General features: G+C 41.3%; 1 protein-coding gene across 1 annotated transcript; it reads right to left on the bottom strand.

The window, feature by feature from the left end:
* Positions 1-7518: 7518 nt before the first annotated feature.
* Prosbeta5R2 (Proteasome beta5 subunit-related 2) lies at positions 7519-8613 on the bottom strand. The gene has a single exon (XM_017251594.3). The coding sequence runs from the start codon at positions 8517-8519 to the stop codon at positions 7587-7589; it is 933 nt and encodes a 310-aa protein (XP_017107083.2). The 5' UTR covers positions 8520-8613; the 3' UTR covers positions 7519-7586.
* Positions 8614-15293: the final 6680 nt, after the last annotated feature.

Raw genomic sequence — 15293 nt, 5'->3', positions numbered from 1 at the left:
AAAGGACCGCAATCAAATGGCCAAGTGGCCGATTCGCGGCTCATTGCCATGCAAAGCAGCCTGTCCACCGGCTGATTGGAGACTGGCGGAATCAAAATCGAATCTAATTACGCCCGCCCCTCAAACCCTGCAAAATATACATGTGGAAAGGTGTGTTCGGGACTGGCCGGAAAGCTAATGAAGCGTTCCCGTTGATTATAAAAAGGGAACTTTGTTTGCCGAGCACCAAAGTAGAAAACACACACGCAGTTTAGGTCAAATGCAAGTATTTAATTAAAGGCTTCAGCTAATTAGCATGCGGTTAAGTTACTAATTAAGTGGCAAATGTATTCAACTCATCAAGAGACTAAAGCATGGTTTTCGATTAAAATAAAAAGAAAAAGAGAGTCCCACATAAAAATGTGAAGACTTCAATATGAGATTAAAGTTATGATTCCATAGGTCGCTTAAAAACTGAAAGAAACCTCAAAGAATTAAGGTCCAAATCCATGTCCTTAAGGTTCATGGAGAATAATCAAGGGAGCTCAAAAATGCAGCTTTAATGCAGACTGGCAGAAATCGATTCACAATAAGATCAAGGAACTCCGCTTAAGGATTCGACACGAATTGGCAGAGATAAAGCCCTCTCTGTGGGCTTTGACAACATTTAGGATGAAAGGTTTTAATAAAGAATAATGGAGAATTGATGTACAATTCGTTTATGGTATTCAAAGGATCGAGTATAAATTGGCTCAGATATATATTTCGCTGCGGGCTTCAAGGGAGTTGAAATAAAAAATTGAAAAAAAGTCAGAAAAACTTTTGTTTTCCCATTCAATTGTAATAGGATAAATAGTTTCTGGCCACTCATTTCATTTGTGAACTACCAAAACACTTTTCGATGTTAATACTTTAATTTTTATTCACGCCTATAATTCAATAACAAAAATTGTGCCGTGGAACTGACCTATGTTTGGTCCATATTCGGGCCAGTCCAGACCAGACCAGGCCAAGCCCAGACCAGACCAGGCCCATGTCAATGCCAATTTCCCTTTCATGCACAACTTGGCAGAGCTTATTGCTTTTCACTCTTCATTGCGCATAAATTCAGCATGTACCATACCCAGGGGTCCGAGGACTTATGGTTCCCCTCCCAGTTCCCAGATCCTGATCCCCATACAGATTCTGTATTTTTTTGCGATTCTTCATGCCATTTTTTGCTCTCATTAGAGACCTCAAACTCCGGCCCCAAGTGCAGGTAATCTGCATACAAAGCGCCAGCTCAGCTGCATTGCATACTTTCTGGCGCAGAACACGTTTCGTCGTGGAAGATATGACCGTAATAGAGACAGAGAGGAAAAATAAGGGAAAATGAATGGAAGTGGGGTGTGGGTTGTTGGAGGAAACTGTAACAGCGTTTAAGGCAAACTAAATGAGCGCCACGTAGCAGCAGTGAGCATGAAATTATGCATATGTGCGGGGCTTTCGTCCTCTCCCTACCCCCGGAGCACTCCTTTCCCAATTTTCCAACGCTTTTCAGCTCTTCCTCTACGGGAAGGCAGAACATTGCAAACGGAAATAATTCAAGTGCAATGCAAATCATGGCCCAGCCACGCTCAGGTAATTGTGTGTTTACCAAATGAGGAACAGGAAGAAGTCAGTGGCAATGCCAATGCCAGGAGAACAGCAATCCACTCGGGAAATGCCAACAGGACGAAGGACTCCGGCAGGAGAAAGTGTTTAACCGAAAAGAGCAAACACATTTCCGGCCACACGTAAGTGGTTAAAAGAGTGAGCCAGTTCCTGATTTGTTCGCCTGCAACTCATTAATTAAGTCGCAATTTTCATTAATTACAAGACTTTAATTTCAATTATGCAGTTTCTCCATCAAAGTATTTTATACACACTCCACAGGCTTATTGATTTTCAACCAAAAGATACATCCTTTTGTGAAGCATAAAACATTAAACTGGCTGCGTTCACTCCATTGGCTTCTTATAAAATATGGTGGAAAAAACTGAATGCGTCGCTCAAATATTGGGGCAATATATAGCAGTATATGCAATAGCAGTATATGCAATCCCCTTTGGCACACAGTCTGCCTCCTCCGGGCGCCCAGCCTTATCTCAGCGCTGCAGTCGAGGGCAAGCAAACTTTGTTCAATTTAATTCAATTCAATCCTTGAAGAGTTCGACGAGAGCGGGTCGGGCAAAGGAGCGGGGAAAACGATGAAGGAGCCGTCCGTAGCCTGAGCATTTATTTGAAAATAAATAAATAGACACGGAGCGGAGATAGTGATGTATAAACAAACCGACAGTCGGACAAACAAACTTTGCCAAGCGCATGAAAATGCTCCCAAGGAAATTCGAAATGCGTCACATGTGCCCACCCGGAACATCTATCAAATTTGGCGTTTATTTTCACCCAGGATGGGAAGTGAGGAGTGGGTCTTCAACGAGATAAAACTATTGCGAGCATGAAAAATGTTTTGGGAATATTTAAGGTGTAGTGGAAATCTTATTACCATGTCCGGGTATCCTTTGGCTACCATTGTTAAGTGGATTTCAAAGGAAATCTGGCCATCCTCAGTCTGACCTTTGGATGCTAGAATTTGATTTCCCCGAAAATGTCATAGGTGGGCAGTAATAAAAGCTCAGCCGTCCGAATAAGTTGACTTTTTTGCATATCATTTCAACGACTTCCTCCGCCGAGTCCCCATTTCATTCCAAATAATTTCCTACCCGGGCCCATCATTTACAATAATGTCTACGTAAAATTAACATAAATTTGCGATTTTCCCCGCAGCTTAGACGAGGAGTTCGCAACAAAAACAAGAGTCAAAGAAAAACAAATAAAACGAGGAAAAGCTGCTGGAAAAGCTAGGAAAAAGCAAAAAAAAGCGTGAATCGCGCCTTGAAATATGCTAAAGTTGACAGCTTAAGGCCTTTTGCGAAAAAATAAGCGGCTACAAACTCAAGCTGTTAGGATTTATGTGCTTAAGGTGAAGTGACCTTAGAGGACTAGATATTGAAATTGAAATCTGGAAACCATGGCTGGAGGGTGTTAATGACAGAAGCAGTTTAAAGCCGTTCTCTAAGAATGGAAGCCAATTTCTTAGCCCTTGACTCCCGTCTCAAAGCCTATTTTCACCTAAAAACACACATTGAATCGAATTCGAATTGAGAATTTGACAAAATTGATGATTTAGCTTGGAAAATGACACATTTGTTTACGCCTAACTTGCTCGAAATGGCTCGAAATTACAAGCCCAATGCTCATATCAAATTGTTTGCCGAAGCCTAACTTTAAGTGCTTTGCAGCAAGCTCAATAAATTTCGCAACTTACACCACAAAGAAGTTTTCCCAAGAACTCGAAACTTGTTTTTCCTGTGGCCGGAGTCGGACTCGGAGCCGGAGCCGAAGCGAAGGGAAAATAATTTCAAGTGAGCCAGAGAACGGAATTACCAAATTTGCTTTTCCGACAAACAAACGAAAAACGTGAGGATCCCTGGCAATCTCTCTATAGATACGAATACCCAAACCCATGTATCCATATGTGTAACTACAATGTAACTACTTCTGCTACTGGAAATCCCCCTACGTACCATAATCTTCATGTCTGTTTGCAACTGTTTGCACTGACAGCTCGGGTGGGTTGTATTTTTTATGCTTTTTGTCTGGTTTCGGGACTGTGTCAGAGCTAGGTTAGCCATCCCCAGGCCCCCACTTCACTTGCAGTGTGAAAATTACAGAAGATTGCATGTGCTGCCGCTCGGAAAATATTTATATATTTTATAATATTTTTTTTTTTTTGTAGCTGTCATTGGGTCGTGTTTTTTGGGTTTCATTTTTGGGGGTAACACAAATTACGGTTTGCGAATGGCTGTTGAGTGGCGGCATCGCCTGCGGTTGGCACTGGCTAATAAATCAAAATAATATAAAATTCCCTGTGAAGCCTATCAAGAGAAAACTAGGGCAGTGGGTGGATAGTTCTAATTGGGGTTGGCCAAAAACCGCACAATCATGCAGCGATACTCCGCCTTAAAACACGTTTTTAGATGTGCCTTTAAAAAGGTAGCTTATATCTTTAAAGGAAGGACCTTTTCAATCTTCTATTAACAGAGAATTCAATACCAATAACCGTTCAATCATCGCGGCTAATCAAGTGTTTCAAACGGGGAGCGAATGTGTCCGCCAATGGCAAATGGAAATGGCGGTGCCCCCCGCTTCTGTAAGCCAGCCTTTGACTTCCAGCTCTAGCCTTTATGCATAAGGTCCCATAAATCACTTGCAAATTACCAGAAACAGCGGGAGTGTGGCGGGGGCCATTCCACGGGCCTATAATAAGCAAGCCGAATGCGAATGTGGCTATGACTGTGACTGCGAATGCACAATTATGGCCGGTTCGTTGCTCGTAAAACAAGGAAGGACCCGTTGTCCTCTGCCGCCTGCTGCCTCCCGCCACTGGCCACCCACTGATGACTTTGTCATGGTTTCCTCGGGCTCGAAAGCCAAGGCAGCGGTAGCGACATCAATAAAATAAACACTGACAGCGGTTCGCGGGGCGCGGGGGAGTTGGTAATTCATGGGCGGCAAAAGGGGGTGCTGGAAGCCAGGAAAGAGGAGGCTGGGCCTGCACAATTGAACACGCGACATTTGGCCAATGTTTGCTGTTTGTTATCCACGGAGTTGTCTTCGCTGTCTGTCGTCTCCACTTTGACTTTTATCTATTGACATAATATTTTTTTATGCCCTTCTAGCCAAAGGCGCTTCCTTTCAGTGGGCGTGTCAGTACCACACTGAAGAAAAACCTATGTAACCTAGATTATTTCTTAGAAAGAGTCTTGGGAAAGATGATTTTAAAGCATTATTTTTCACATCTTCATAAAATATTTACCTTGAAAGTTTTCCAAAAGTTTTTACCCAACATTATAACTCTCCCTACAAATAAATAAATAAATGCTTTTACTCCAGAAGTCAGAGGTACTTTTAAACATCTTACTTCTCCATTTTTCCTTGTGTCTGGCTTTGGCTTTCCACTCCAGCCAGAGAGTCCCTCAACGACTCTTTCTATCCAATGGCTTAGTGTTGACGGCTTTCTCAGATTTAAGGGATCCATTTGCAGCTCTGCAGACGAGAAGATTCAATGTCATTAGGACTGGGAACAAAATAGATTGAAACGGAACAGAATAAAGGGAATCGAAATTGAAAATCAGTTGAGTACAATTTTAGCATGAAGAACTTCTAAAAACGCTCCTGAAAACACACTCGCCCTGCTCTCGAGTTTAACAATATTTTTATACCCTTGCAGAGGGTATTATAATTTTGTCCAAAAGTGTGCAACGCAGTGAAGGAGACATCTCCGACCCTATAAAGTATATATATTCTTGATCAGGATCACCTCCTGAGTTGATATGAGCATGTCCGTCTGTCCGTCTGTCCGTCTGTCTGTCTGTCTGTCCGTTTCTACGCGAACTAGTCTCTCAGTTTTAAAGCTATCGACTTGAAACTTTGCACACACCCTTCTTTCCTTTGCACGCAGTATATAAGTCGGAACGACCGGGATCGGTCGACTATATCCTATAGCTGCCATATAACTGATTGATCGGAAATGGTATAACTTTGGTGTTTTTAGAGTTAGAAAGTTCTAATTTAACATGAGAGCTATTTTTGGCAAAACAATACGACGTGCCAAATTTCATAAGGATCGGCCGACTATATCCTATAGCTGTCATATAACTGAACGATCGGAAATGACCCAACTTTCGTGTTTTTGAAGATAGAATGCTGGAATTCCATACAGATTCTATTTTTGGTCAGTTGATCCAACCTACCAAATTTCATAAGGATCGGCCGACTATATCTTATAGCTGCCATATAACTGAACGATCAGAAATGGTATTTGGTGTTTAGTAAAAATAACAACTTTGTTTTTTTTGACGATAGAAGCTTGGGACTTTTTTTTAGATTTTGTAATTTAATTAATTGGTTTTATTATAATGTAATCATAAGGATCGGCCAACTAAATCCGATGTTTGCGATATATATCCGGTTTTAACTGCAAGGGTATATCAACTTCGGCTCCGCCCGAAGTTAGCTTTCCTTTCTTGTTTTTTTTTGCTTCAGCTATCTCCAACGGCTATTCGTTTTTAGCATCCCACAAATTTCTATTGTTCCAACCTTTTTTAAGACTTGAGTGCCGGTTCCTGGACCCGTTTTGATTGCCTTCCATAGAAATAACGAGGTGTGCACGTGTTCCCATTCGCCCGTGCCCTCGCCATTCATTCATCTGCGAGGATGCTGCACTTTTTATGTCCCCGCCACACAAGCCCGCGGAGTGAAAGGATGTATCCGGCCATGTCAGTTTATGCAAGTGTTAAATAAAGTATCCGCTGGCCATTGTAGTTTATGCCCAGTTCAGCCGAGGCGCTGACATTTATTGCCTGCTTCAAAACGGCTTAGAAAAGGACCAAAACAACCAAATGGCCCGGCAATGGGAACATTTATTACGGCTAGGACACATATAACAAGAGCGGCGGACTAATAGTTGTTGGCCATACAAATGGAAGGTGAAAACATGTACTACTAACAGCCCAGTCCTTCAACAACCTTGACTAATATTTCCATACAACCATAACTATGATTCCAATTAAAATACCTAAACTAAAACTTTAAAAGCTCACCTATAAGTTATTTAAATTTTGTTGTTATTTTTTTAGTCTTTCATGCACAGAACTTTCGCAAATAAAGCATTTTATTGTGCCCGTGGGATTGGTAATCCACACAAGCGTTATAAGTACTCCCACACCTTTTGCGATCCCAGGCCCAATCCCTGGGAAATCACTTAAAAAAGGAGCTCCTACGGGGTTTCAGAGGGGGAAGGGAAGGAGGATCCAAAAAGAATAAAGAGTTTCAGGTACTTTTGGTCCAGTCCTCGCAGCATTTCAAATTAAAAGCATTCGCCGCGTTTTATTGCTGTGCCTGCATTTTTCCCTTATACTTTTCCGCAGCCGACTACTTCCTCTTGTAGGACATACAAATTTTTATGTCCATTTGGCTTTATTTCACACTTTCTTGTTTATTATTGCCGTTGTGCTCCTGGGCCAGGACGGGCCGGAAAAAACTCAAGTATTTGACCTTTTTCGCTCATGCCCTTCCACTTCTATGCCCAAAATAATGCTGTTGCCATTGATTTATGCAGAACGAGACTTTCGTGCTAACCCTTTTGCCACTCTGTCTTCTCCGTTGTCTGGCGTTGTCCTTTATTCGACTTAAATGCTAACTTAATTGTTGTGCCAGTGTCCAGAAAAGAGGCAATTTACTTATTTTATGTGTCCTCCTGAGCCAGCGAATCCCGACCCTCCCAGGCAGCATTAAAAAAGTGTGGCAAATCAGGACCTTCCATTAGAACACTTAATTTAGCGCAAAATGATTAGCGACTAGCCATTTTCGAGAAAAGCCGCGAAGCGTGCCCTGATTGAGTGAAAACGTAAGTAAACAGAGTCCGCACTAATCAAAAACATGTAAGCAAATTAGATAATAAACGAAACAATTTACTGAGCATTATGATGCGCTTTCAAAATTAGAAAATTTGTAAACAAGTTACTTCAATCAGTCCGCCTCCTTTTCGGCCTAGGAGATACCTGCTCGTCATCATCCATGCCCGCATAGCGTTTACCAAAATTATAAATAGTATCAGTAGTATCAGTACCAGTATTTGAAGGACTGCCCAAGGCTTCGCGTAGCTCCTCGCTGTCTTTCGAGGCCACAAGCTTCCATTTTTTCTTATTCAAGTGGTAGCAGTTTACCACGCCGCCGGTGTACGAGTCCCGCGACGAGGAGTGATAGATCGCGCGAAAGGCCAGATCGTAGGCTTCCTCGTCGCTCATCTCGTATCTATGCTCGGAGTCCAGGAGCCCCAGAGCACACTTGCTGCCACTGCCCGCGGCGAAGAGCTTCCCTACTACGCTCAGCCCATTGGAGTCCACGTAAGCCAGGCTGGGGCCATCATCCGTCCAACCTGCCAAAATAATGTTCATAGAAAGGCCCATTCCCCGGTACTGGTAGCCGATGTTCCCCAAAAATCTTGCGGCCGACCTCACTGACATCCGCTGCTTGTGCCGCAGCTCGTAGAGGCGGACCTCGCGGGTGAGGACACGATCCCAGTAGGTGCAGTCCGCTGCTCCCCCGGCTATGGTGCTCAGCATGTAGTCACTTATCGGCACCACCTTCTTCATGCCATGTGATCCAATGTAGCCCCCGGCCGTGGCCCGTGAGTCCACGCACATCACGATGCCGCCTTGGTAGATGAATGCTAGAGTGGTGGTGCCATGATGGAAGTCCATGTCCACCTTGCCGATGGCCGCCAAATGCTTGAGTGTCTCCTCGGGTCTGTCGAAAGGTGGAGCCATCAGGGTGAGGGGGTTTGCCATGTTGCACGAAGCTCTTTTGATCTCATCGCGAGCCTTTTCCAGGACTAGGGCTCCGCGGCTCTTCATAAACGGCCACTTGTTCATGCCACTAATTTGCTCCAAAGCCATATTTAAAACTATTTTGAATTTTTATGTGTTGATATTTTTAAGCAATACTGTTGATTGCTTGAGGTGTGTTTTTATACTGAGTCGGTAGAACATGTTCCAAAGCAAATACTTTTCTAATCCTTTGAAATAAAAGGCATAGCTACATGTCCTTAATTTTCATTTCTTCTGTTATTTCAAATAAATGTACGCAGAAATAGCTTTAGTTATTTATGTGATGGCATTTTAAAAATGTGACAAAGTGTGCATCCCCAAATCCGCCTAAGCGGAACTCAATAAAATGTATGCAATTTTGTATTTACAAAATTCTTGTAAAACATCCATGGAGCCGGCTCTCAGGCTTTCGTGCTCCGCCATGTTATTCATTTTTGGCAGCACTTCCCCATGTGCAGATTAAAATATGTTTGCGTTGGGTTTTATGAGTTTTTCCGTATTTTATGAGGTGCCCAGGACTTGGGCCCAAAACGAGAGCCGAAAATTGAATATTAAATAACCTCAAGCAGTAAACAGAATTACAATGTCGGAGTGTTTGTGGGAGGGCTGGGTAGTTGGTTGTGTAAATTGTTTATGATATTAATATCCGTTTGTTTGTGCAATCATTTAAAAAGGATTACACGATTAGCATCGTACGACGACAATTGAGAAAAGCCTAAGGCGAGGCGGAAATTGTCATTTGTATTAATTTTCTCCACAACTGTCACTTCTTGTTTGGTTCGAAATACGCTTCAATGAAAAGCCATCAAATTTACGGGATCTCCGCTTTTTGTGCCGAATTGAATACTCAAACTCCCCAGTTTGAACATGAACCTCCTTATTTCACAAATTAGGCCCAACATCCTTTGCCATTAACAATCTATTAGCCAAATTGCTGGGGTAATCAGTTTTAATGTTAGAATCGAAGGTTGGCTCGGAAATTGGTAACATTCGAAATGCTAACTGCCTGTCAAAGGTTAAAGCGTTGTTATATTGCCAAATTTGCTCTTGACCAACGACGAAGGCGACAAAAGTGGGCGGCTCCGAGCAGGACCACATTGTCAATCAGGAAATTCCTTGAACACAGCTATGGTTTGCCCTCTGCCCTGTTTCCCTTGTCCAGTTCCCTGGGCTATTTGCCAAAGTCGAAAACGGCAAACACTTGGCCGGGCCTACGATTTGGGTTTTGGATTTGTGTTTGGGTTTGCCACCTGACCTAAGCCTGCTGCTGCTGCTTCCAAATTTATGCATTGCAGTTGACTTATTAGGGTCCTGCCCACCGCTTGTATCCTTTCGACCCCCTGCCTCGTCACTCCAGCCCATTGTGCTGTTGATTCGCTTTGATTTGCCCGGGATGCCCCTGAGCTGGCCAACTGTGTATGTCAGACTGGCGCTTTGCAGTCGGTTCTGGCCCTCAAGGGTAGAGCTCTGGTTAATAGTTGCTAATTATGTTTAATTATTCAAGAGGGTAGCATAGGGACTTTACTGTCTAACAAGATGGTGAATACCATTCACCAGGAAAACGAAAAGAATAACAAATAGAAACAAGTTTTATTTAACATCCAATTTTAACAATTTTCAATTAACAATTTTTTAACAGTTGACGCTCCAAATCAAAAGTTTAAGTACAATTTAACAGCTAATATGAACATTTTTTAATAGAGAAATAGTTTGCATGATATCGGTATCCTCTCTAGAATCTGTGTCTTGGCATTCTTTGGCATCATAGTAGACTGTCTCATTTCCAGTCGTATTGAGAGTTTCATTAATAGTCTCATTAATTGTCTCATTAAGTGTTTCATTTAGTGTCTCATTAAGTGTTTCATGAAGTGTCTCACGGTAAACATTAACATTAATAACTTTCGAATTTAAAAAGCCTTCTTGTTTGCCATTGTGATCACTGTTTTCAGCTTTTACAGAGTTTGGGAACGTTCTTCCACCCGTTTTCTTTTCACACGAATTATTCTCTTCTAGGTTTTCTTGGGGTGCACTATATTCAGTTTTTTTTAAGCTAGGAAACTTAGCTAAAAGATCTTTTATTTCCGTTCGAAGATCATTGATCTTACTGTAGTTGACTGTTTTATTCTCAATGACATAACCATACCCCAATTTCGGTTTATCTTCACACGGATTGTATACTCCTTGATTGCCCTTGGATTCGGGTTCACGATCCTGCAATATAGGTTCATCTTCAAACGGATTCTTATCTACTCCTTGGTTTCCTTTGACATAACAATATTCAGTTGTTCTATGGAATTTAAGAAAAATGTCCCTTATATCCCTTCGAAGATCATTCATGCTGTTGATTTCATTCATTTTAATGATATTCCAATAATCAGCATTATCTGCACACGGATTCTCAACTCCTTGATTGCCCTTGGATTCGGGTTCACGATCCTGCAGTATAGGTTCATCTTCAAACGGATTCTTATCTACTCCTTGGTCTTCTTTGAATTCACAATATTCAGTTGGTTTATAGTTGGGAAAGTCATGAAAAATGTTCCTTATTTCCCTTCGAAGATTATTGTACCTGATGTTGTTGATTTCATTCATTTTAATGATATGCTCTAGTTTAGGATTATTTCGACGCCGATTCTCAATTCCTTGATTGCCCTTGGATTCGGGTTCACGATCCTGCCATATCGATTCATCTTCACTCAGATTCATTTTCAATTCTTGATGAGCGTAGGGCTCCCTATTTTCAGTTTTATTCGAGTTAGGCAATTCAACTAAAAGCTTAATTTTTTCGTCTTGAAAATTGGAATTGGAATTATGATCCCGCAAAATTGCATTATCTTCACACGGGTACTTATCGACTGTTTGAGTTTTTTTTGGTTCACGATCGTGCAACATAGGTTCATCTTTACATGGGTTTTCTTTGGGTTTACGATACTCATTTATTATCTTAAAAGAATCTTCCCTTACTTGCTTTGATATATCAGTGATATCATTGTAAGTTTCACTGCTATCACGATACACCACTTCAGGTTTATCTTCATACGGATTCTCAACTGATTGATTGCCTTTGGGTTCATGATCCCGCAAAATCGATTCATCTTCACACAAATTCTTCTCCACTCCTTGATTTCCTGTTGGCTCTCTATTTTCAAATTTATTTGAGTTAGGGAAAAGTTTAATTTTTTCCTCTTGAAAATTATTGTTCTCACTATTGTTGATGACTTTCTCTTCAATGTAATTATGATCCCGCAAAATTGCATTATCTTCACACGGGTACTTCTCGACTGTTTGAGTTTCTTCAGGTTCACGATCCTGCAACATAGGTAAACCTTTACACAGATTCATCTCCAATTCTTGATTTTCTTTTGGATCTCTATTTTCAGTTTTATTTGAGTTAGGGAACTCAACTAAAAGCTCAATGGTTTCCTTTTGAAGAACATTGACCTCACTGTTGTTAATGACTTTCTCTTCCATTGAATTATGATCTTGCAAAATCGCTTCATCTTCACACTTATCGACTGTTTGAGTTTCTTTAGGTTCACAATCCTGCAATATCGGTTCATCTTCACACGGATACTTATCTACTCCTTGATTGCCTCGGGATTCACTATTTTCTGTTTGATTTTCGTTAGGAAACTTAACTAAAAGATAATTTATTTCCTCCGGAAGATCAATAATCTCCCTGTCTTTGCCATAGGACTTCATGCTGGAATCCTGATGTGATATAGTAGACTTAATTTTTGTTATGTGTTTTGTGTCATCTTCTAAGTTCTCAATTATCTTATATTCGCTGTTATCTAACTTCTGCTCTATGGGTTCAGGCTTTTTGTCTAATTGTCTAATTGTTTTCAACTTTTCCTCCATGCATTTCTCCAACATGAAGATATGTGCTTTTTGCTCTTCAATGTATTCCCGATCTTGCTCCATCGTTTTTAGCGAGTTGTTTATTGCAACGATTTTCTTTTCGATCCAGACCTTTGCTTTTGGCAGGGGGACGTTTTCAAGTCCCTCTTTTAGATCCACATTTACAAATAGAGTGTCCTTCAGTTCTCGGGTCAACTTAATGTACATTTCGCAACCGCCATCGGAGATTTCTACCTTCAGCTTATTTTCCTCCAACATGGTGTCAATCATTGCCAGGGCCCTTTCCCAGACATCCAATTCAGCATTCAGCTTATTCCTTATTCCCCCTAAAATTGCCAACCAGTGGTCGTAATCGGTTCGCATATTGTTTATTCCTTGGCGAATCTGGTTACATTCGCTTATTTTGAAAACTTTGGTTTTGATCTGCAGCTTAAAAGCTTTTAAGTCTTTGAAAATGGCCTCCACCAGTGGAAGACATTTTTCGAATTCCATTTTAAATTTTTTTTGACGATTTTCTTTTTACTGCCTTATACTGACTCAGAATGCTCTTTACAATTCTAATGATGAACAATTGCTTTCACAAAACACACGAGCTACTTGGATCTCTCAAGGCACATTCAATTCTCACAGAAATATTTCCGCTCAGTCAAAAGCGTTCATTAAAGTTAAGGGAGCAGTTTTATATAAGAGGGCACTCTCCGGGCAGACTAAACTTGAAACACGGCCCACCTTAAAGGACGACAGTTGCTCCCAAGGAGCCCCAAAGTATCCTGCAACAATTCATCGCTGGGACAAGGCTTTTAATCAAGCCAAGGACTGCTTCACCCACACACTTGCAGACATTATAAGTGCGCCCGTGCACTTGTATGTGTTTATATACGTGGGTGCATAATAATGTAAGTTATGCACATGTGTGAACGCCCAGGCATTCCCCGGTGGCACAGACAACATAATCACATGCGTTGCTGCAATTTCCGTTGCCTATTTACTGGCGCTGTCTCCTTGGACCGCCCGATGATATATCGCTGCGATTCGCAGGCTGTAAATTCAGACGTTCAATGCGAGTAGAAGCCGGGAATTTGACATTTACTAATTGCCAGATTATGCAACACACACTGAGCAGTTGCAGATTCTGAGACCAGATACAGTATCTGCTGCCATTCGATGAGCTGAGCCAAAAAAAATGCTCTTCTTATGCATGTAGCCTGCTTTGCAAACATTTGAAATTGGAACGGGTTAAGCTGCTCTTAACTTTCGAGGAGCCGGAGACTTTTTCCGCTCCCAGGAGGAGGACTCCTGCAGTTGTCATCCGCCTATCGACGGCATTAATTAATCAAAGTTGAGCTCTTCAATCGAGGAGAATTCCATTCGAAGGGCTTCCTATCTTTCAGCAGTTGATTTTTTGCTTCTGCCAGCTGGAATATCACTTTGGCAAATTGAAGTTGCATTGCTGTCTGCCGGTCTGTTGTCTAGTTGTGGCATATACGACATGCTCATGGCAAGTCATGCATATTCATTGTTTACAATCACAGAAACACCCACCCACAATCCATTGGAACAACTTTACCTACTTTTTCTGAGATTCCCATCTCCCCCACCTGTTTTCAAAATCAATGATGCTTCATAGATAGTTGTCATGGTATTGTGCTTCCTTTTCCTAGTTTTCCGCAGAAGCCGCCTGAAGTTATTTGTTTTTGGCAAATTACTCGTTTATGTTTTTAAGCAATTAGTTTGTATGTACACTCTGTAAAACAAAAATTTCATGAATACCACAATCTAAACTTTTTACAATAAAGAACAAAATGTATAAACTTGTTAAGTCTTTCTCGCCATTCTTGAAACATACAGTCCCAGTCCCGAACATCTGTCTATTCATGGCCCTTGAGTATCTCGAGGATTACACACATTTATTGGCAATTACCAGATACAAGGATATTTGCATATCCGTCTGAAACACAACCTGTGACTGCTGCTCTGTTTTCAATTTATATTTATCTATTGGCCTGGACATCAATAAATTCCTTGTCGTAGAACCCATAACAATCATAATCTTCGATATAATTTCCACTTTATGGTCTCTCTGCTCGAGGGCGATAAAAATTTACACATTGATGTATTTTTATGGATAAAAACAGAAAGGGAGAGTAAACAAATAAACAATGAGCAGGACATCAAAGAGCAATTTGAATGCAAAATGCCCAGGCTCACATGCTAACCATTTTTGGCATTTTCTCGTTTGTAATGCAAACGCCTTGAATGTGTTGACAATTCATTGTCCCCCCTGGCCCACAAAGACAAAAGATTGTCCCCGAAAACACAGAAGACGCAAAAGCTACAGAAAAGATACAAGAATAACATGTAATTTGACAAAATCCATAAACCATAAATTGTTGGCCTAGCCAGCACTAAAAATACCCTCCCATTGTCTTGCCTCTGGATCTGTTTCCCCCGAGAAAACTGTCTCGTAATCGAAGGCAATAAAAAGAAAACCAGAAGCGCATAAAATATTATCGATGCCAGTGCGAGTAGTTGACAACTCCGGCAGCCGCATAAAAATCGCATGAGCCCATAAATCGCCATCAGCCGCCGGCAATCAGGACTATTATGTTAAATCAACCCAAAAGGACACCAGCCAAATCAGTGTTTAATATGTTAGTATCTACTTTTAGGCATTTGTCATGAAATATACGAGGATCTGTTTTCCTAAATGGCCAATTAGTGATCCCAGAAGCAAACTTCTAGAACTAAAAGCGCAAATGAGCTGCAAATCATAAATTCCAGCGGAATATATCACAATTACTTTAGGCCAAAGGGGGGTTTTACTGAACACACTGGAAACCCCTTAACCCAAAAAGGACACCCTTTCTCAGCCTTTGTTACTAGGACTGCAGATGAAAAGAAAGCAGGAGACAGGAAGAAAGCAATGCTGCAGAATTTAATTACACAGTTAATTTGCTTAAATGGTTGACGGCTGGCACAGCA

The sequence above is a fragment of the Drosophila bipectinata genome, chromosome 2L (genome assembly GCF_030179905.1).
Source record: "Drosophila bipectinata strain 14024-0381.07 chromosome 2L, DbipHiC1v2, whole genome shotgun sequence".
NCBI lineage: Eukaryota > Metazoa > Arthropoda > Insecta > Diptera > Drosophilidae > Drosophila > Drosophila bipectinata.
Note: the sequence above shows the minus strand (reverse complement) of the source record. Positions and strands in the feature narration are given on the sequence as shown.

Bases quoted from the DNA above. Each gene is read 5' to 3' on its own strand.
- Prosbeta5R2 (XM_017251594.3), bottom strand. From the start codon at position 8,519: ATGGCTTTGGAGCAAATTAGTGGCATGAACAAGTGGCCGTTTATGAAG.